The 22,563-nt window shown below is 48.6% G+C and overlaps 2 protein-coding genes across 3 annotated transcripts in view; one reads left to right on the top strand and one right to left on the bottom strand.

Moving 5' to 3' along the window:
- Nucleotides 1-3,298, bottom strand: part of SNU13 (small nuclear ribonucleoprotein 13) — a 9,535-nt gene extending 6,237 nt beyond the window's left edge. Inside the window, exons 1-2 of the mRNA XM_077277435.1 lie at nucleotides 3,113-3,298; nucleotides 2,876-2,996 (exon numbers count right to left, since the gene is read on the bottom strand). Of these exons, the coding sequence (XP_077133550.1) occupies nucleotides 2,876-2,996; nucleotides 3,113-3,115 (124 nt within the window). The 5' untranslated portion in view covers nucleotides 3,116-3,298. The remainder of the gene's footprint in view (nucleotides 1-2,875; nucleotides 2,997-3,112) is intronic.
- Nucleotides 3,299-4,235: 937 nt separating this feature from the next.
- Nucleotides 4,236-22,563, top strand: part of MEI1 (meiotic double-stranded break formation protein 1) — a 1,359,645-nt gene continuing 1,341,317 nt past the window's right edge. For both annotated transcript variants that reach the window (XM_077277434.1, XM_077277433.1), the window contains exons 1-2: nucleotides 4,236-4,342; nucleotides 14,829-15,059. In XM_077277434.1, coding sequence (XP_077133549.1) covers nucleotides 4,340-4,342; nucleotides 14,829-15,059 — 234 coding nt within the window. In that variant the 5' untranslated portion in view covers nucleotides 4,236-4,339. The remainder of the gene's footprint in view (nucleotides 4,343-14,828; nucleotides 15,060-22,563) is intronic.

The raw sequence follows: 22,563 nt of genomic DNA, 5'->3' as shown, positions 1-22,563 counted from the left end.
CCACCCACACACACTCTTCCCGGTTCTCCCCACCCACACACACTCTTCCCGGTTCTCCCCACCCACACACACTCTTCCCGGTTCTCCCCACCCACACACACTCTTCCCGGTTCTCCCCACCCACACACACTCTTCCCGGTTCTCCCCACCCACACACACTCTTCCCGGTTCTCCCCACCCACACACACTCTTCCCGGTTCTCCCCACCCACACACACTCTTCCCGGTTCTCCCCACCCACACACACTCTTCCCGGTTCTCCCCACCCACACACACTCTTCCCGGTTCTCCCCACCCACACACACTCTTCCCGGTTCTCCCCACCCACACACACTCTTCCCGGTTCTCCCCACCCACACACACTCTTCCCGGTTCTCCCCACCCACACACACTCTTCCCGGTTCTCCCCACCCACACACACTCTTCCCGGTTCTCCCCACCCACACACACTCTTCCCGGTTCTCCCCACCCACACACACTCTTCCCGGTTCTCCCCACCCACACACACTCTTCCCGGTTCTCCCCACCCACACACACTCTTCCCGGTTCTCCCCACCCACACACACTCTTCCCGGTTCTCCCCACCCACACACACTCTTCCCGGTTCTCCCCACCCACACACACTCTTCCCGGTTCTCCCCACCCACACACACTCTTCCCGGTTCTCCCCACCCACACACACTCTTCCCGGTTCTCCCCACCCACACACACTCTTCCCGGTTCTCCCCACCCACACACACTCTTCCCGGTTCTCCCCACCCACACACACTCTTCCCGGTTCTCCCCACCCACACACACTCTTCCCGGTTCTCCCCACCCACACACACTCTTCCCGGTTCTCCCCACCCACACACACTCTTCCCGGTTCTCCCCACCCACACACACTCTTCCCGGTTCTCCCCACCCACACACACTCTTCCCGGTTCTCCCCACCCACACACACTCTTCCCGGTTCTCCCCACCCACACACACTCTTCCCGGTTCTCCCCACCCACACACACTCTTCCCGGTTCTCCCCACCCACACACACTCTTCCCGGTTCTCCCCACCCACACACACTCTTCCCGGTTCTCCCCACCCACACACACTCTTCCCGGTTCTCCCCACCCACACACACTCTTCCCGGTTCTCCCCACCCACACACACTCTTCCCGGTTCTCCCCACCCACACACACTCTTCCCGGTTCTCCCCACCCACACACACTCTTCCCGGTTCTCCCCACCCACACACACTCTTCCCGGTTCTCCCCACCCACACACACTCTTCCCGGTTCTCCCCACCCACACACACTCTTCCCGGTTCTCCCCACCCACACACACTCTTCCCGGTTCTCCCCACCCACACACACTCTTCCCGGTTCTCCCCACCCACACACACTCTTCCCGGTTCTCCCCACCCACACACACTCTTCCCGGTTCTCCCCACCCACACACACTCTTCCCGGTTCTCCCCACCCACACACACTCTTCCCGGTTCTCCCCACCCACACACACTCTTCCCGGTTCTCCCCACCCACACACACTCTTCCCGGTTCTCCCCACCCACACACACTCTTCCCGGTTCTCCCCACCCACACACACTCTTCCCGGTTCTCCCCACCCACACACACTCTTCCCGGTTCTCCCCACCCACACACACTCTTCCCGGTTCTCCCCACCCACACACACTCTTCCCGGTTCTCCCCACCCACACACACTCTTCCCGGTTCTCCCCACCCACACACACTCTTCCCGGTTCTCCCCACCCACACACACTCTTCCCGGTTCTCCCCACCCACACACACTCTTCCCGGTTCTCCCCACCCACACACACTCTTCCCGGTTCTCCCCACCCACACACACTCTTCCCGGTTCTCCCCACCCACACACACTCTTCCCGGTTCTCCCCACCCACACACACTCTTCCCGGTTCTCCCCACCCACACACACTCTTCCCGGTTCTCCCCACCCACACACACTCTTCCCGGTTCTCCCCACCCACACACACTCTTCCCGGTTCTCCCCACCCACACACACTCTTCCCGGTTCTCCCCACCCACACACACTCTTCCCGGTTCTCCCCACCCACACACACTCTTCCCGGTTCTCCCCACCCACACACACTCTTCCCGGTTCTCCCCACCCACACACACTCTTCCCGGTTCTCCCCACCCACACACACTCTTCCCGGTTCTCCCCACCCACACACACTCTTCCCGGTTCTCCCCACCCACACACACTCTTCCCGGTTCTCCCCACCCACACACACTCTTCCCGGTTCTCCCCACCCACACACACTCTTCCCGGTTCTCCCCACCCACACACACTCTTCCCGGTTCTCCCCACCCACACACACTCTTCCCGGTTCTCCCCACCCACACACACTCTTCCCGGTTCTCCCCACCCACACACACTCTTCCCGGTTCTCCCCACCCACACACACTCTTCCCGGTTCTCCCCACCCACACACACTCTTCCCGGTTCTCCCCACCCACACACACTCTTCCCGGTTCTCCCCACCCACACACACTCTTCCCGGTTCTCCCCACCCACACACACTCTTCCCGGTTCTCCCCACCCACACACACTCTTCCCGGTTCTCCCCACCCACACACACTCTTCCCGGTTCTCCCCACCCACACACACTCTTCCCGGTTCTCCCCACCCACACACACTCTTCCCGGTTCTCCCCACCCACACACACTCTTCCCGGTTCTCCCCACCCACACACACTCTTCCCGGTTCTCCCCACCCACACACACTCTTCCCGGTTCTCCCCACCCACACACACTCTTCCCGGTTCTCCCCACCCACACACACTCTTCCCGGTTCTCCCCACACACACTCTTCCCGGCCCCCACACACACTTCCCGGTCCCACACTCCCCCAGCTCTTACCTTCGTTAGCCCCTTTGCGGAGCTGCTTGTAGTTGGAGCCCTGCTGCACCAGGTCTAGGATGGTCTTGGTCAGCTGGGCATCCGCCAGTGGGTAGGCCTTAGGGTTCACCTCGCAATCAGTCTGCAAAACAACATGGACAGGAATGAGCACAGGGCGCGGGTCCACGCCACGCACGCATGTGCAACAAGTGCCGGCGGCATCCCCCAGGTGCAGTGACACCGGCGGGCGGTTCTTACCATGGTTATTCTCAAGTACGGTGTCCCCTCGGCTCGGAAGCTTCACGGAGGAAAACGGAGGAGACGCAGCGTCCGCAACGAGTTCACAACGTGCTCTTAACTTCCGACCAGTAAAGCGGAAAGGGCGGGGCTCTCTACAATCCGCCCACGTGTCTCAAAGTCTGCCTGACGTCATGCGAGTTCTACTCCTCCTCCTCTCTGAGGACCATAGACCATAAATGTTAGGGTGCAGAATGTACGAGACGTGGCTATAGTTTTCACAGCGACCTCAGGTGGAGATCTGGAGTAATGCAGGTAGTGAGAAAGAAAAAAGCTTCACGTGTTTCCAGGGATTTTAATCTCCGCAAGGAGAAACTATACTTCTTGGCTCTCCGGGAATTTCGGTAGTGCCCAGGGCCGGGTCTCACTAGGACCGGAAGATTTAGGCTATGTTCACACTTTGCGGTTTTTGCTGCGGATTTGCAGCTGCGGATCCGCAGCCGTTTTCCATGCAGGGTACAGTACAATGTTACCCTATGGAAAACAAAAACCGCTGTGCCCACTTTGCATTTTTCCGCTTGAAAATCAGCGCAGATTTTCAGCGGAAAAAAAGAAGTAGCATGTCAATTCTTTCTGCGGATTCCGCAGCGGTTTTCCACCTGCACCAATAGGAAAGTGCAGTTGGAAACCCGCAGTGGAATCCGCAGTAGAAACCGCACCAAAAACCGCAGTGAAAACCACCGCGGGTTTGCACTGCGGTTTATCCAAATCCGCAGCTGAAAAATCGGCAGCAAAAAAAGGATAGTGTGAACAAGCCCTTACTTACACATCTATTAGGTTACGTTCCCACTATGAGTTTGTGGTGATTTTTTTTACACTACGTATTGTTTTTTTTAAAGTGCAAGTGACCCATTTTAATCGGTTCCGAAAATCTGCAACATCGAACACTCAGCAAAAGCTCATAGTGGGACAGTAGCCTTACACTTGTTACTAAGCACTTTTTAGTTGAATCTCAAAGTATTTTTGATTCTTAGGGCGCAGGACACATAAAGGAGCTTTAGGGAGCGGATGTAAGAAATCTCACCACTTTCTACAGAAATTGGACAATGTTGTGAGCACACCTGCGCCATGTTAATCCTCTCTGTGGATTTTTACTGTTGAGCTCAGTGCACAAGGTGAAATCCGCACCAAGATCCACACATAAAGCAAGCAATGGTTTCTGGCCCCACATAGCTACAGCTACATTGCATGGTAACTATAAGGGATTGTCCACTACTGGGCAACCTACAGCATAATCAATTCAGGACCCTAATTAAAATACAATCTACATTTCCCTCCTGGAATGGCGCCGTCCCAGTGATGTCAGTGCTGCTGGTACCGTAGAGTAATGTGACTTGTGACACTGCCAACTGAAGGCAATCTGTGGCTGCTCTCTGCCTGCTACACATCAATGTTCCAGCACAGGACGTGTTTGTCCTGATGAAATAGTAAAGGCGACGGCTGATGAGCGGTCACTCATTATCTGCAGTCTGCATGTGACAATACTGTCACATCACTCCCTGGGACCAGCAGCACTGACATCTCTGGAACAGCGCCTCTCTAGGAAGTGAGTATTGGTTGTTTTTATTTTAATTAGGATCCTGAATTGATGAAGCTAGGTTTGTCTGACCACTGAGGGCACTGGATCACCACAATGTGGGTCTGTAACACCCTCTAAGGCCGGGGTCACACTTGTGAGTCAATGCGAGAAACTTGCACTAGTGTCTCGCATCAATACCCGGTGTAACAGGCCAAAGTAACCCCGTCCCAGATTAACCCCGGGGTATAAACTGGCCTAGGCCAAACTATACCCAGGCATAAAATGGCCTAGGCCAAACTATACCCCGGGGTGTAAAATAGCCTAGGCCAAACTATACCCCTCCAGGCCACATTATACCCCCCAGGGTTAAAGTGGCCTAGGCTACATTTAACCCTGGGTATATTTTGGCCTAGGCCAAACTATACCTAAGGATGTAAAACAGCCTAGGCCAAACTATAACAGGCCACACTATACCCTCAGGCCAGACTATAGCCTTTTACTGGTTGCTATGGGATTTTACATGGCCACTTTATCCTAGCAACGCCCTGGATACGGTTGGAAAAGGGGTTTATCTACCTTGGGGGGCACCCTCACAGCACTGCGGGGAAGCCGGGGAACCCTTTTACTGGTTGCTATGGGATTTTACATGACCAATTTATCCTAGCAACGCCTTGTATACGCTTGGAAAAGGGGTTAATCTACCTTGGAGGACACCCTCACAGCACTGCGGGGTGGGTGGGGATCCCTTTTACTGGTTGCTATGGGATTTTACATGGCCACTTTATCCTAGCAACGCCCTGGATACGGTTGGAAAAGGGGTTTATCTACCTTGGGGGCACCCTCACAGCACTGCGGGGAAGCCGGGGAACCCTTTTACTGGTTGCTATGGGATTTTACATGACCAATTTATCCTAGCAACGCCTTGTATACGCTTGGAAAAGGGGTTAATCTACCTTGGAGGACACCCTCACAGCACTGCGGGGTGGGTGGGGATCCCTTTTACTGGTTGCTATGGGATTTTACATGGCCACTTTATCCTAGCAACGCCCTGGATACGGTTGGAAAAGGGGTTTATCTACCTTGGGGGCACCCTCACAGCACTGCGGGGAAGCCGGGGAACCCTTTTACTGGTTGCTATGGGATTTTACATGACCAATTTATCCTAGCAACGCCTTGTATACGCTTGGAAAAGGGGTTAATCTACCTTGGAGGACACCCTCACAGCACTGCGGGGTGGGTGGGGATCCCTTTTACTGGTTGCTATGGGATTTTACATGGCCACTTTATCCTAGCAACGCCCTGGATACGGTTGGAAAAGGGGTTTATCTACCTTGGGGGCACCCTCACAGCACTGCGGGGAAGCCGGGGAACCCTTTTACTGGTTGCTATGGGATTTTACATGACCAATTTATCCTAGCAACGCCTTGTATACGCTTGGAAAAGGGGTTAATCTACCTTGGAGGACACCCTCACAGCACTGCGGGGTGGGTGGGGATCCCTTTTACTGGTTGCTATGGGATTTTACATGGCCACTTTATCCTAGCAACGCCCTGGATACGGTTGGAAAAGGGGTTTATCTACCTTGGGGGCACCCTCACAGCACTGCGGGGAAGCCGGGGAACCCTTTTACTGGTTGCTATGGGATTTTACATGACCAATTTATCCTAGCAACGCCTTGTATACGCTTGGAAAAGGGGTTAATCTACCTTGGAGGACACCCTCACAGCACTGCGGGGTGGGTGGGGATCCCTTTTACTGGTTGCTATGGGATTTTACATGGCCACTTTATCCTAGCAACGCCCTGGATACGGTTGGAAAAGGGGTTTATCTACCTTGGGGGCACCCTCACAGCACTGCGGGGAAGCCGGGGAACCCTTTTACTGGTTGCTATGGGATTTTACATGACCAATTTATCCTAGCAACGCCTTGTATACGCTTGGAAAAGGGGTTAATCTACCTTGGAGGACACCCTCACAGCACTGCGGGGTGGGTGGGGATCCCTTTTACTGGTTGCTATGGGATTTTACATGGCCACTTTATCCTAGCAACGCCCTGGATACGGTTGGAAAAGGGGTTTATCTACCTTGGGGGCACCCTCACAGCACTGCGGGGAAGCCGGGGAACCCTTTTACTGGTTGCTATGGGATTTTACATGGCCACTTTATCCTAGCAACGCCTTGGATACGCTTGGAAAAGGGGCTTATCTACCTTGGGGGCACTGTCGCAGCATTGCATGGAGGCTGGGGAACTCTTTTCCTGGTTGCTAAGCGATTTCAAATGATCAATCTAAGGTACTTACACCATGTAAAACCCTATAGCAAGCAGGGTGCCCCCAAGGTAGATAAACCCCTTTTCCAAGCATATACAAGGCATTGCTAGGATAAAGTGGTCATGTAAAATCCCATAGCAACCAGTAAAAGGGTTCCTCGGTGTAACAGGCCAAAGTAACCCTGTCCCAGATTAACCCCGGGTATAATTTGGTCTATGCCAGAGTATACCCGGGCATAAACTGGCCTAGGCCAAACTATACCCCGGGGTGTAAAATAGCCTAGGCCAAACTATACCCCTCCAGGCCAGATTATGTAACTAATCTGGGGTTAAAGTTGCCTAGCCCAATTTATACCTCTCAGCTCATATTATACCCCAATGAAATCATTTGCATTGAGTGATATACACAAGAATTACTTAATGCTTCAACATTTTATTGAGAAACCAAACTGACAATTCTTAAAGAGTACCTCCCACTATACAAAACTTTTGCCCATGGCAAAAGTAGTTGTAAAGGGGGGTATTTGTAATGCATATGCATTACAAATACCCCCCCATTTTATAGTTACCTTAGGGGGGCTGCCCGATTACCCCCCCTCGCTAACCGCCGCTGCCCGTCTCCTGGTAGACGGGGTCCCCCTCCTGCCGCTAGGTGGCGCTGCCTCTCCATGCGCCGACGTCACAGCCAGGCGCCATAGAGGAGAGCGGCACCTGGCTAGTGCCGTTGGAGCTTGTAGAAGCAGAGCCAGCACCACCTAGCGGTGGGAGGGGGGGCAATAATTTCTCATTAGCTATAAGTCACTTATCATGCAATGCAATTATCTGGGGCAACAAATCGCCCAACAGTCATTCTGTGTATTATGACATTTAGTCTAGCATGTCCTTGCTACCAAATTAACGTTTAAAGCTAAACACTGATAACAACATTGAAATGATCGTGCTTATTTTCAAGATACAGTGCATGTTCAGTTGTTGACTGCAGATTGAAGCTTGCAGGATATGTCAACCAATCCATGGAGTCACCGACGTTTGTGTAGATTATTATGTCGCAACTCAACAGATTCGCCGTGGTCATGATCTCTGCATCAGTTGCCCAGACTCCATCACGAGAGATTCCAGAGATGTTCACATATTCATTCACATTTTGGTTCAAGTAGTCCTGTAGTTTTTTTGTCAAGTCAGTTTTCATATGGTGGATGACTTTATCTCTGAGAAGGGAATGGTTGTCCTCTGTTCCTGTCAAGATGTAGCTGATGGCCCGGAAGAAGCAGTTTCCATCACCTTTGGTTTTATATGTACGCCGTGGTTGTTCAAGGTCTCGTCTGCATCCACAGTATACAACCTTACTAAACGTAAGGCCAAGAGTGGTGCTAAGATACTTCCTTCTTGAACTTGGTAGTAGGTTGAAAGCCTTAGTTTGCTTATTTTTCTGTGTGGCAGAGTCACTGGAATAATCATCATCGGATGGTGGAGAAGCCTCTTTATCCTGGTAAATCTTTAGGTTGCTGGTGTGGTATGTGTTGCTTAATATCTTGCCAGTTTTGTTGTTCTTAAGTTTTACTCGTCCCTTGGTCAAGGATTCCACAACTAAATAAGGTCCAATCCAGCGTGGTTCCATCTTTGAACCTATGCGTTGAATACGGCGCTGATTCTTGATATAAACTATGGTACCAGCAGTGATTTCTTTGTTGCTTTTGTGTCGGCGATCAAAGGCACACTTCTGGTGTTCTTGAGCAGAGTGGATGTTGGTACTGACGTCTGAGTGCAGCTTTTTAAGAATGCTTGACAGTGTATTTAGCACATCAGGGGTGGCATGATCTGAAATGGGCATGGGATCCACCGTATCATCTTTTGAGGGATTAAGGTCCATGGGAAGCTTGGCCTTCCGTCCATACATGACCTCAAATGGAGTAACCTTGGTTGAAGCATGCACAGATGTGTGATAGGCAAACAGAACACCAGGGATGAATTGATCCCAGTTGTTTCCTTGGTCATTGACAAGCTTACTAAGAGCTTCTTTAAGTGTCCGATTATCACGTTCCCGTTGGCCATTTGTTTGTGGGTGGTATGCAGATGAAATACGGTGATCTGTTTGAAAATGTTCCATCAGGTTGTCAATGATCGAGTTTACAAACTCTCGTCCCTGGTCGCTAATCAGAGTCTCCATACAGCCAAGGCGACAGATAACGGAGTACAAAAAATTTGCCACTGACTTGGCACTCTTATCTGGGACAGCTGTTGCTTCAGTCCATTTGGAGAAATGATCAGTGGCAGCAACTATATATTTGTTGCCATTTGATGTTTCCTGAAGAGGGCCAATCATATCAATCCCAACTAAGCTCCATACTTTTCCAGGCACTGATATACTGTTGAGTGGTGGAGCTTCCTTTGTGATTTTGGGATTTATAACAAAACATTTTTGACAGGCTTTCACATACTGGTGAACGTCATTTTTCATTCCCTTCCAGTAAAACCGGTCAGAGATTTTGGCTAAAGTTTTATCTCTGCCAAAATGGCCCCCAGATATTGGGTTGTCATGACAGGCCTTCAGGATATTTGGCAGTCGACTTTTAGTAAGAACCTCCTTTTCCCTATGATAAACAATTCCTCCTTGGGCTCGATATGGCTTTGCTGTTTGTCTAAACTGGGACTTGGCATTTGCACGTTTCTCAGGAGGTAGATCGTAGGTATACTGAGGGTACCTTTGTTCTGTTGCAGTGTAGAATCTCAAAAGCTGGTCATACAATTGATCTTCCATGGTTGTCAAAATTGGAAAAGATTTGGTGTCATAGAGAGCAGAGAGGTGTCATAGAGAACATACAAAACAAGTTATCATTAACTATGCACTGACAGGACAGCGCCATCTACTGTCAGTTCAGATCTGCACACTTTTCAACAAATAAGCAATAGGGTGAGAAAAACAGTGAAGTGATAACATTATGGCCTAGAGAAATACTATAAAAACTATTTTATACCCCCTGGTATAAAGTTTATCCCCCGGGGGTATACTATGGCCTAAGTCAGCTTTTGAATTTTTGTGCTGTTTCCTTCCTCAGTAAAAGGGTTCCCCGGCTTCCCCGCAGTGCTGCGAGGGTGCCCCCATGGTAGATAAACCCATTTTTTAAGCGTATCCAAGGCGTTGCTAGGATAGAATGGCCATGTAAAATCCCATAGCAACCAGTAAAAGGGTTCCCCACCCACCCCGCAGTGCTGTGAGGGTGCCCCCAAGGTAGATTAACCCCTTTTCCAAGCGTATACAAGGCGTTGCTAGGATAAATTGGTCATGTAAAATCCCATAGCAACCAGTAAAAGGGTTCCCCGGCTTCCCCACAGTGCTGCAAGGGTGCCCCCAAGGTAGATAAACCCCTTTTCCAAGCGTATACAAGCCGTTGCTAGGATAAAGTGGTCATGTAAAATCCCATAGCAACCACCTAAGGGGTTAACCACCTATCCTTAAGTGCTGCGAGAGTGCCCCCAAGGTAGATAAACCCCTTTTTCAAGCGTATTCAAGGCGTTGCTAGGATAGAGTGATCATGTAAAATCCCATAGCAACCAGTAAAAGGTTTCCCCACCCACCCGCAGTGCTGCAATGGTGCCCCCAAGATAGATAAACCCCTTTTCCAAGCGTATCCAAGGTGTTGCTAGGATAGAGTGATCATGCTATATCCCATAGCAACCAGTAAAGGGGTTCCCCACCCACCCCTCAGTGCTCGTCAGTGCCCCCTAGGTATACAAAGCCCTTTTCCAAGCATATCCAAGGCGCCAAGACAACGAGCTGGCACGAGCAGGGCTGAAGATTTCATGTCACATGTGACTATAGGGAGGGGGTGGGGCTTAGAAAGGGAGATCCCTGGCGTCACCAGAGGTGGAGGAGCTTGAAAAGGAGCAGTGCCCGATGGGAGGGGGAGCTGTGACCTAGAAGAATGAGCAGCTTTCCCTCAGCTTACCCTGGGGGGTATAATCTGGCCTGGAGGGGTATACTTTGGCCTAGGCTATTTTATACCCCGGGGTATAGTTTGGCCTAGGCCAAAGTATACCCGGGGTATAATCTAGCCTAGGCCACTTTAACCCCGGGTATAGTCTGGCCTGGGGGTATAATCTGGCCTGTTACACCGGCACTCGGGACCGGAATGTGCTGCTGTATGTATTTCTATGCAGCTGAACGCTCCGTTCCCGAGTGCCGGCGGCAGTGCCAGGTATTGATGCGAGAGACTAGTGCGAGTTTCTCGCATTACACTCGCAAGTGTGACCCGGCCAAAGAATGAAGCCGAAGTGTGTGTGCATGACCCGAGCACAATTCATTGTGTATGTGCAGCACTCGGCTATTGCCAGAAGTCCCATAACCAATGAATGAAGTAGAAGTTGAGCATGCATGCCTGTACTCCATTCAGATAGACACCTGCAGAAAACCTGGTCTCTGGTTGTTGGGCCTCTAGCAATCAGTAAATGATTTCCTTGACTGTGATTCACTGGCAACTTAAAAGAAAGGACAGTTTAAAAACATAGAAAAATGCTCAGTCAAGAGTTCTCTCTGCTTAAAGGAAACCTTTCACACTATACATACAGTCTAACCTGCTGTGGTATAGTCAGAGAAGGTGGAAGCTTAGCAGAATGATACATAGGTTTATTAGAAAATATTTATTATAAGGCTGTGTTCACACGTTGCGTTTTTGCAGCTTTTGTTGTGCAAATTTTCAACTGTGTTTCACAGTACCAGCAAAGTCTGAAATTTCAGAAATCTCATGCTGCACACACATTGTTTTTTTTTTCTTGACAGTTTTGTCAAAGAGCTGCGTTTTTGCAAAATGCAGCATGTCACTTCTTGCGGTGTTTCTGCAATGAATTTCACCCATTGAAAGCAATGGGTGAGTGTGAAAACGCAGGTATCAGGTTCTGCTGCGTTTTTGGTGCCAAAACTTCAAGAAGTTGAATCAGATCATTTTTTTTATGCACCAAATTTTATCAGCATGGATAAGAGACACATATGTACCCTAACAAAAACGCAGCAAAAACTAAGCAAAACCTGCTTTTTGTAAGCAGCTTAAAGGGAATCTGTCATCACTAGTGATGAGCGAGTGTGCACGTTACTCGGGTTTTCCCAGCATGCTCGGGTGTTCTTCTAGTATTTTTGGCGTGCTCATAGTTGCCAAAACCAGGAGTGCAACAAATAGAGGAAAAGTATAATAGAAACATACGCACCACTTCTGCATTTATCACCCACTCCTGGTTTTGGCTTACACATACTGATGTAAAATATTGACCAAATACTGCTAGTGTGACGGCAGCATTAGGGAATCCCTACATGTATTCAGGCAGCCACAAATTATGCAGATGCGGCGACACAAACATAATCTACGAGCACGCCAAAAATACTAGAAGAACACCCGAGCATGATGGGAATTCTCGAGTAACGAGCAGACTGATCACTAGTCACCACATTTGATCTATCTAAACTAATAATCTGGACATACAGGCTATGGACTAAAATAATAGTAAATAATGGGAGACACAGGGTTGCAGTCTTTACCTGGTTTACTTGTGGTAGCAGGCCACAGTCCAGGATACCGGCAACAGGTACAGAAGGAGTCCAGGCAGCCCAGAAACAGGTGGAAATCCCCTTGGCAGGTCAGGTTGGGAGCCTTCCACTATATATAGGCTGCTTTCCTGGTCCCTTGCTCCCTGTAGTTTGCTGGCAAGGTACCCCTTTTCTCTCCTGTCCTGGGGACAGGGTGGCTCCAGGCTCTAACTGCTGCTGTACCTCAGGTGTTGTACGGGCAGTTTACGTATAGTCCTATGCCCTCCGGTTCTGCTGTGGACCTTGCAGTTATCCACAACCACAGGCTCCCGGAGCCCTATTTCTGTGCTCTGGCTCCTAGGAGGCCCAATCGTAGCCTCCTTTAGCCCTCAATCTCTCCTCTGCTCCTTTCCTGTCTCTCTTCACTCTCAGACTCTCTCAGACTGACTCAACTCCTCCTCCAGACCAGGATCAATATATCTCAGGGAAGCTCCCTTAAAACAGGGTTTTGAGCTCCCCCTCCTGGCCCGGAGTTAGAATGTGTTGTGTGTGGGATAACCTGCCAAAGGGATCGTTCTTGTCTCCAGGCATAGTGCTACCCTCCCCGAGAGGAAGGCAGCAGTACTGTGGTACATGAACTCTTGGGGTGCCACAAAATCATCTTTTATCACTTTATATAATTGACCTCTTTCAGGTTCCGGGGTGAATAGTTTTTGTGCTGATTCCACCTGCGATTTTACACCTGCGGATTCCTATTATGGAGCAGGTGTAAACCTCTGCGGAATCCGCACAAAGAATTGACATTGTGCGGAATAAACAACGCAGTGTTTCCGCGCATTTTTTTTTCCGCAGCATGTGCACTGCAGATTTTGTTTTCCATAGGTTCACATGGTACTGTAAACTCATGGAAAACTGTTGCGAATCCGCAGCGGCCAATCCGCTGCAGATCCGCAGCAAAATCCGCAGCGTGTGTACATACCCGAAGAGTTTATCCAGCGAGTGTTGGAGGAACAGTAGTAGACATTTTTGCACAAAACTCTTGATATTTAATGAATCAAAACGTTCCATATAAAGACAAAAAATTCACCCCTCACCCTCTAAAACTACAAGTTTTGGCCGATGCCTTTATCAAGTTGTTGATAAAGGCATCCGCCGAATTCATTATACTGTATATCAAGAGTTTTTTGCAAAAACGTCTACTACTGTTCCTCCAACGCTCGCTGGATAAAACTCTTCTTGTTTGGTTATCAGTGTGATGTGACATGGTTACCAGTGTGATATGTAATGGCCACTCTCTGCTTTCCTGATAACTGACATCTTAGGCCGGGTGCACACTGGAAGTAGCAGCGCTTTGGACGCAGCGTATGTTCGCTGCATCCAAAGCGCTGCTGTCTATTGAACACAGGTGAATCTGCATGTGTTTACTGAACTGTGTGGATTCACCGCATCCAATACATTCTATTGGTGAAATGTGTGTTGAGGAGACTCGTGACTCCCCAAGAGAAATTGACTTGCTGCAGTCCAGAGAGATGCCGCATGTCCGTCTCTGGGGGTGATCCGCAGGCAGAACAAAGTGCTGGTACAAATCTGTAAAGGGAATTCCCATGCAACGATGGCAGTGATGTCAAAGAGAGTATTACAAGCTGATTGTAAAGTGGATTTTGGCACAGAACCTGAAAATATTCAAACAATCTGAGCAGAATTTGCCTGTACCCTGCCCTGAATTATGCAACAATGTATTTCTTTTACATCTCTGCAAAGTAGGTGATAAGTGTCTGATCCCTTTTGGATCCTCCATGAGAACAGAGGAGTGATGGTTGTCCATACAAGGTGCCATTGCAGTCATTGGCATTGACAAGTACCTCTATCAATCCCTTTTGCTTTGAATTGAGCAGCAGGGCTCTCCTACAACTACAAACTAGCACTGAAACTAATGCCAGCTCGAGACCCCTGGTCTTGTGATGGAAGGGGACCATACGGTGGGCAGTGTGGGACCCCCAATGATCAGACTCATCACCTATTCTGCAGATAGGTAAACATTTGTGACTCTGAGACCACTACTTTTATCCTCCCTTGCTGCCAAAACTGAACACATTAATGTAGTGCCAGTTTACAGGCAGTAAGTGTACAGGTTTAATGGGAAGAGGAATGAATCTGCAGAAACTATAACCCCAATTATAAGTTGTGTAACTGGCCTCTCAGTTTTACTCAAGAAACTATAGGTGTCACCAAATTACATGGTCTGAAGGACAAAAAATTAGATCTGAATTTGTGTACAGGTCGGCTGTGCACAGATGCCCCTCACGCCATACATTCATGTCTCTAGCACTTTGCACTGACTGGATTGCACAACCAAACCTGTCTTCATGTTGCAGGAAAAGCGCAACCTAACTGTACTGTGTGGTTGGTCCCTGTGCAGTGATTGGCTGAGGCCCCAGAGAAGTGAGAGAACAGCCTCTGAGGTGTCTGGTGTTGGCGCTATGGCCGTCACACAGCTGTACGAGCGCGTCCACTATCGCCATGACACTCGCTGGCTGCTGGAAGACGCTGACAGCTTTCTATGCTTGGCCTGTGTGATAGAGATGATGGAGGATGAAAGTATTTCGGTAAGTAGATTTGTAATGTTGTGGGCTCATTAACATTGATGACTGCGCGTGAAATATTCCTGTCAGACACCACGGTGTCCCACTCTGACTGCATCTGTCCCCTCAGCTGCAAAGGTGGAGGCCAAAGAATGGGGACAGCATTTACAATACTGTAGCTTTACCTAAAAATACTGTAACTGCTTTTGAATAAAGCGATGTTCACACGCCCAGTATTTGGTCAGTATTTGACCTCAGTATGTGTAAGCCTAAACCAGGAGTGGGTGATAAATACAGAAGTGGTGACGTGTTTCTATTATACTTTTCCTGTGATTGTTCCACTCCTGGTTTTGGCTTACACATACTGAGGTAAAATACTGACGTGTGAATGTGGCCTAAGACTACATTCAGGCCATGTGCACATGCTGTGGATTTGGCTGCGGATCTGCAGCTGTTTTCCATGCGTTGTACAGTACCAGGTAAACCTATGGAAAACAAAATCCGCAGTGCACATACTGTGGAAAAAAACGCGCGGAAATGCAGCAGTGTTTTTTCCGCAGCATGTCAATTCTTTGTGTGGATTCCGCAGCGGTTTACACCTGCTCCTCAATAGGAATCCGCAGGTGTAAAACCGCAGGTGTAATCCTAACAAAAACTGCACACAAACCGTGGTAAATCCGCCACAAATCTATGGGTAATCCGCAGTGCGGTTTACCTGCGGATTTTGCAAAAACAGTGCGGAAAAATACGCACACCAATCCGCAATGTGTGCACATAGCCTAACTCTTCCTTGTGACACGTTCGTGTTGTGTCTGTTTTTTCTCAGACTGTAAATGGACTCATAGTTTCACTGATTCATACACACATCAGTTTTATAAGAGCAGCCGTGTATCTGGACCGTGAGGCTCAGAGCAGGTCTTAGGCTATGTGCACACGATGCGGGTTTAGTGCGGATCTGCAGCGGATTTTTCTGCTCAGAAACGCTGCAGATCAGCACTGTGATTTACAGTACAGTGTAAATCAATATGAAAAAAAAAAGCTGTGCAGATGGTGCGGAAAAATCCAGGCGGAAACGCTGCGTATTTAAAAGAAGTGCATGTCACTTCTTTTGTGCGGATCTGCAGCGTTTCTGCGGATCTGCAGCGTTTCTGCACCCTTCCATTATAGAAATCCGCAGTGGTAAAAACCACACAAAATCTGCACAAAATCCGCATCAATTTCACATAAAAAGCGCACAAAATCCGCATCAATTTCACATAAAAAGCGCACAAAATCCGCATAAAATCCGCGGCAAATCTGCACCTGCGGTTTCTGCCAGGAGATGCGGCTTTTGTTTAGAAAATTCTGCACCGCATTCCGCAACGTGTGCACATAGCCTTATTCTCATCCACTTTGTGAATCAGACTCGGTCAAGTCTATGAGGATCCGTATTATTATTATTATTCTTACTTATTATTATAGCGCCATTTATTCCATGGCGCTTTACAAGTGAGACAGAAAACAAACAGACTGTTACTTCAGAGTTACATCTGAAGTTTCATGTGTTTTCCACTGATACATTGTATAGAGTTAATGGATAAAAAAATTCAGTCTACCTGCTTCAGTAAGAACAAAAGGGATGATAAAAAAAAACTAGTGCTATACAGAAGAAACTAGGATGACACCTGAGAGAAAATGCTCTGTTTACAACAAGTAAAAATAGACATAGATGTGTGACTGTATCCTAGAGCCTGATTCACACTTGTGTTTTTTTTTTTATTTCTGCACTGAATGATTTCATTAGTATTTTGGATCAGCTATTGATCAAATTGTCAGTTTTTACCATTAGAGATTTTCTCATATTAAAAAAAAATGATGGAGATATTTCAATCTTCTCTTATGAAACAGTCAGTGAAAATGGACAGCACTAGTATGCCATCAGTGTGCTGTCCGAGTTACTCAGTGATCCACAGACATTTGCATGGATGATTGTGATTCATCACTAGGATCAAAAGCGGACATGTCTCCACTTTTTTTTCTTTTGCAGACACTCGGTCCAGAAAGAAAAACCAGATGTGAACATCTCCATAAATTAGGGGTAGTTTTCTTTGACCTTCACCCAGAGTTTGCCTCTTTTATTCATTATGCCTTACAGCCAATGGTTTATTAAAGGGATGAGGGGATTTAAAGTGATGCTTAGATTTATGTAATTATTGTTCTATTGTCGCTATCCATGTTGTAAAACTTGTTTCATCATTAACTTTGGGTAGAATTTTATGCCTTGGCCATTACAAACAGACTAGATTGTTTAATTCTGGAGTGCTCGCTATATGTTTTACATTTATTTTGATTGACAACAAGTGATTTGCTCATGGTGTGTTCTATATATGATATACTTGGACTGACATCCCTGATTTTCTAGTCTATAACCCTGTAATTTGTGGTACTTGTTCAACAACTTAATTTGATGTACCGTATTTTCCGGCGTATAAGACGACTGGGCGTATAAGACGACCCCCCAACTTTACCAGTTAAAATATAAAATCTTCTTAAAAGTCGGGGGTCTTCTTATACACCCTATGTCGTCTTATAGGGCCGGTGAATATGTGCCTTTTGGGGGGGGGGGGAGTGATCCTGATGACGAGGGGGCGTCTCACAGGAAAGTGAGTATCCCCCATTACCTTATCGTAGCGGTGCAGCGTGGGGGTCTCAGTGCTGGGCAGGGCCGGCGTTAGGGCCAGGCAGACTAGGCAGCTGCCTGGGGCCCCCACTCCCTTGGGGGCCCCCAGCATCTACAGCAGAAGCTTCACTGATAATAGCATTATCAGTGAAGCTTCCGAGTAGAGACTGGTTAAGGACCTGTAGTGACATCACGATCAGGTGACCTGCCATGTGACCGTGATGTCACCACAGGCCATGTACTCTGGGAATGTTTGTAGCAGTAAAATAGGAGCCTGCAGTGAAGCACAGGAGCAGCGGCCACTGAACCTCCCCCATCAGCGTGATAGAAGTGCTCATTGGCCAGCGCCCTGTCCTGCTGCACGGAGCCTCTGAGGGGAAGGGAGAGAGACCCAGCACCTACCAACCTGAGCCGGCAGATAAGTAAAGAGCACCGTCCCACTGTGTGTGCTGCTCCTGGTGATGGTGGCTCCTGTCCTGCTGTCAGCAACTCCTGCTCTTGTCGGCAGTCCCAGCAGAGGAGAGGGCAGAAAGGTGTCTGCTGGGAGCAGGAGGAGCTGCATCTGATAGTGTGCATCATCTCATTCCCTCCAGCATAAAGGTGTGTGTGTGTGTGTGTGTGTGTCATGTGTAGTGTGTGCTTATGTGAATCACATGTATCAAATGAGCATTTGTTGTGCTGCATGTGTGTGCCGTGTATGTGTGCATGTATAAGTGTGTGTGTGTGTATGTATGTATATATATATATATATATATATATATATATATATATATATATATATATATATATATTGTATGTGTGTGTATAAATGCGTGCCATGTATGTGTATAAATGCATGCCATGTATATGTTTGTGTATAAGTGCATGCCATGTGTGTGTTTATGTGTGTGTAAAATATATATATATACGCTATGTATGTGTGTATGTATAAGAATGCTATGTATGTGTCTGGGTATAAGTGCATGCCATATATATGTGTGTGTATATAAGTGTGTGCCGTGTATGTGTGTATACGTGCGTGCCATGTACATGTATGAATGTGTGTATAAGTGTGTGTGTATAAGCATGTGTCATGTGCGTGTGTGTGTTTAATTGTGTATATATATATATATATATATATATATATATATATATATATATATATATATATATATATACATATACTTTTTTGCATTATTCTATATAAACATACAGTGATAGTGTGTGTGTGTGTGTGTTCCATGCACATTTTAAAATAATGGTTGAACAGACTAGAGTGTGTGTATATATATATATATATATATATATATATATATATATATATATATATATATATATATATATATATATATATATATATATATATATATATATATATATATCACACACACACACACAGCCCTGCTGCTTATAGCATGATACTATATGGGGACAGATTGATCTACTAGTGTTCTGTCCCCATCATTCGATTCGTCCTCAGACGATGTAAAGAGGCCGAGAAACAAGAGCCAAACGACTTCAATGTTGTCAATCGCACGCATCGAACGGTCTGAACTCAACGCATGTAAATGCAACCAAAATGTTTGAGCGTCATGGTGCAATATGTATGTGAGCATTGGGGGCCTCATTTTAAACTTTTGCCTAGGGCCCCACTTTGTCTAAAACCGGCCCTGGTGCTGGGAGTGGCGGCGGCGGCTGCTGTGCTCTGGTGCGGCGGCTGCTGTGCTCTGGTGCGGCGGCTCCTCTTCTGTGTGGGGCCTCTGTGCTGTGAGGTGGCGGTGGCATATCTTTATCCAGTTGGGGCTCCTCCGGCATCTCCTTAGCCCTGGAGGCCCCGCCGCAACTCCATCGGTGCAATGCAGCGGCCATTTTCCCGGAGGCAGCTCAATAGGTGCGATGCGGTGGCCTCCGGGAAAATGGCCGCTGCTCAGATTCAGATCTCGTCCCGAAATCTCGGGACACGAGATCTGAATCTGAGCAGCGGCCATTTTCCCGGAGGCCACCACATTGCACCGATGGAGTTGCGGCGGGGCCTCCAGGGCTAAGGAGATGCCGGAGGAGCCCCAACTGGATAAAGATACGCCGCTGCCGCCGCCACCTCACAGCACAGAGGCCCCACACAGAAGAGGAGCCGCCGCACCAGAACACAGCAGCTGCCGCCGCTCCCAGCACTGACACCCCCACGCTGCACCGCTAGGATAAGGTAATGGGGATTACTCACTTTCCTGTGAGACGCCCCCTCGTCATCAGGATCACTCCCCCTCCCCACCCACCATATACACCGGCGTACACGACGATTCCCGGCGTATAAGACGACCCCCGACTTTTAAGAAGATTTTCGGGGGTTAAAAAGTCGTCTTATACGCCGGAAAATACGGTAATTTATTTCTCCCTTTAAACTAACAAAGGATTATTTCACTGTATTTAACCTTGGGTTCAACACTAAATTAGCAGTGTGATGTTCATATTCATTAATATACCTCATCTGTCATCTATTAAATGTGCCTTCATCATTTGATTAATGTCTAGAAATTGATCAATATTAATCCAATATCTACAGATGTGTGGAAGAGTGTTTGCCCCTTCCTGATTCCCTATTCTTATGCATGTTTGTCACCCTTAATGTTTCAGATACCAAACAAATTTAAATATAAGACAAAAATAACACATGTAAACAAAAAATACAGTTTTTAAACAAAGGTCTTTATTATTAAGGCTACTTTCACACTAGCGTCGGGCTCGGCCCGTCGCAGTGCGTCGGGCCGAGGTCACCGACGCTAGTGTTGTCTCCGCCGCACAACGGGGGCAGCGGATGCATTTTTCCAGCGCATCCGCTGCCCCATTGTGAGGTGCGGGGAAGTGCGGGGAGGTGGGGGCGGAGTTCCGGCTGCGCATGCGCGGTCGGAAAAAGCAGACCGTCGGGAGCAAAAAACGTTACATGTAACGTTTTTTTCTCCCGGCGGACCGCCACAACACGGCGCAACCGTCTCACGACGGTTGCGACGTGTGGCAATCCGTCGCAATGCGTCGCTAATGTTAGTCAATGGAGAAAAAACGCATCCTGCAAGCACTTTTGCAGGATGCGTTTTTTCTGCAAAACGACGCATTGTGACGGATTGCAGTTAACGCTACTGTGAAAGTAGCCTAAGGGAAAAAGAAATCCAAACCTACAGGGCTTTGTATGAAAGAGTGATAGCCCCCTATAGCTAATAACTGGCTGGCCACACTTAACAGAAAAAACTGTAATCAAGCATTTGCGATAACTGTTAATGGGTCTTTTATAACACGCCGGAGGAATTTTGGCCCACTCATCTTTGTAGAATAGTTGTAATTCAGCCACATTGGAGGGTTTCCGAGCATGAACTGCCTTTTTAAGGTCATGCCACAGGATCTCAATCGGATTAAGATCATGAATTTGACTAGGCCACTCCAAAGTCTTAATTTTGTTTTATTCGGACTCCCATGACAGCACTACGAGAGAGGGGATCCGCCCTTAAGGAACAGGAAACCTACAGATACAAAAAGGGCGGCACCTCTCCCATGCATCAGTTGGTTTCCTGTTCCTAAAGGGACTGGATCCTACAGAAGAAACTTAGGATTTCCAGGCTGGCTGGACCGATTCAGGTAGCGAGGGGGTCTCCTACCTCGGCCGGTGCGGGGTACCTGAAGCGGTCACGGTGGTCCTGGGGGGCTGCACGGCTGGATCAGCATGGAGCAGTCGCCAGGGGTGTCCTGTCTCCGGAGCCGGCGCGTGGTAAGTATAATGGATCCCCTCCCTCGGGTGCTGTGGGGGCTCTGCTGGGGCGGCGACATCATGGTGGTGCCGCCGGAGTCCTGCTGGCGATGTCTCGGCATCCCACGCTGGTTGCAGCGCTGACAGGAAGCGCTGTGGACCGGGGGTGACGTCGGAGGGCGAAGCCGGCGGGGACTTCCGGGTCGCGGAGCTTCTGCGCATGCGCAGGAGCTCCAAGATGGCGGCGCCCACCGGAATATGTGTGCTGATCTTCCTCAGATGTTGGGCGATCCCCTGCAGCTGCGGAGGGGGGTGGATATCCAAAGGAGCGCTGCGCAATTTCGCTGACTGAAGGAGAGGCTATATAACAAGCTTCAGGTGCGCGTTCCTTGCTTCTGGTCTCCAAACTTGTAAGAATGGAGTCTGACCAGGATCAGCAGCCTCTGCTGCTGGATGAAGCACCCCAGAAGCCTATTCAGAAGGAGCGTGAGAATAGGAGCGATGGATCTGGCCGCAGAAGCTCCTCCGGACAGGGGTCCGGAGCGTCAGCCAGGAAAAATCCCCCTCGTACTTCGGCAGCTTTCTGGGTATGGGCATCCACTGGTAAGTGATCTTCGAGAATGTTCACTCAGTGACTAGTCTCCTCTCGTGTATGTTTTCACAGGGGAAGAAAAGCGCCAGTAAAGCAAAGCATAGGGAATGTGCCATCTGCGGGGTTCCCTTGCCTGACTCATACCCTAAAAAGCTATGCGACCCCTGTATCCAGCAGACGGTGAGGTCTGGGAGAGGGGGAGGGGGTTTGGCATTAGATCTATAGACTAGTTTGCCTTACTTGCCCCCTCAGGTAGCGGAAGAATCCTCTTCTATTGCGGCCAGTCTGAAGGAAATGGTTAGGATGGAAGTTAAGCAGTCCATCAAGAACCTTTCACAAACAGGAGTTTCTAAGCAGAAGACTCAGTGGACATCCGATTCATCTGTGTATAAGGACAAGAGCGAAGAATCAGACAATTCAGCGGCATCGTCCTCCTCCTCGGAAGAAGATGCTGCTCGTTTTTGTTTACCCTTAGAGAGAATAGACAAGTTAATAAAGGCAGTCAGAGGCACTATGGGTATAACGGAACCCAAGCCTCAACTATCTAAAGAACAAATGATGTTCA

Source organism: Ranitomeya variabilis, chromosome 8, assembly GCF_051348905.1.
Source record: "Ranitomeya variabilis isolate aRanVar5 chromosome 8, aRanVar5.hap1, whole genome shotgun sequence".
NCBI classification, from domain to species: domain Eukaryota; kingdom Metazoa; phylum Chordata; class Amphibia; order Anura; family Dendrobatidae; genus Ranitomeya; species Ranitomeya variabilis.
The sequence above is the reverse complement of the archived record's forward strand: the minus strand, read 5'-3'. Positions and strand labels throughout refer to the sequence as shown.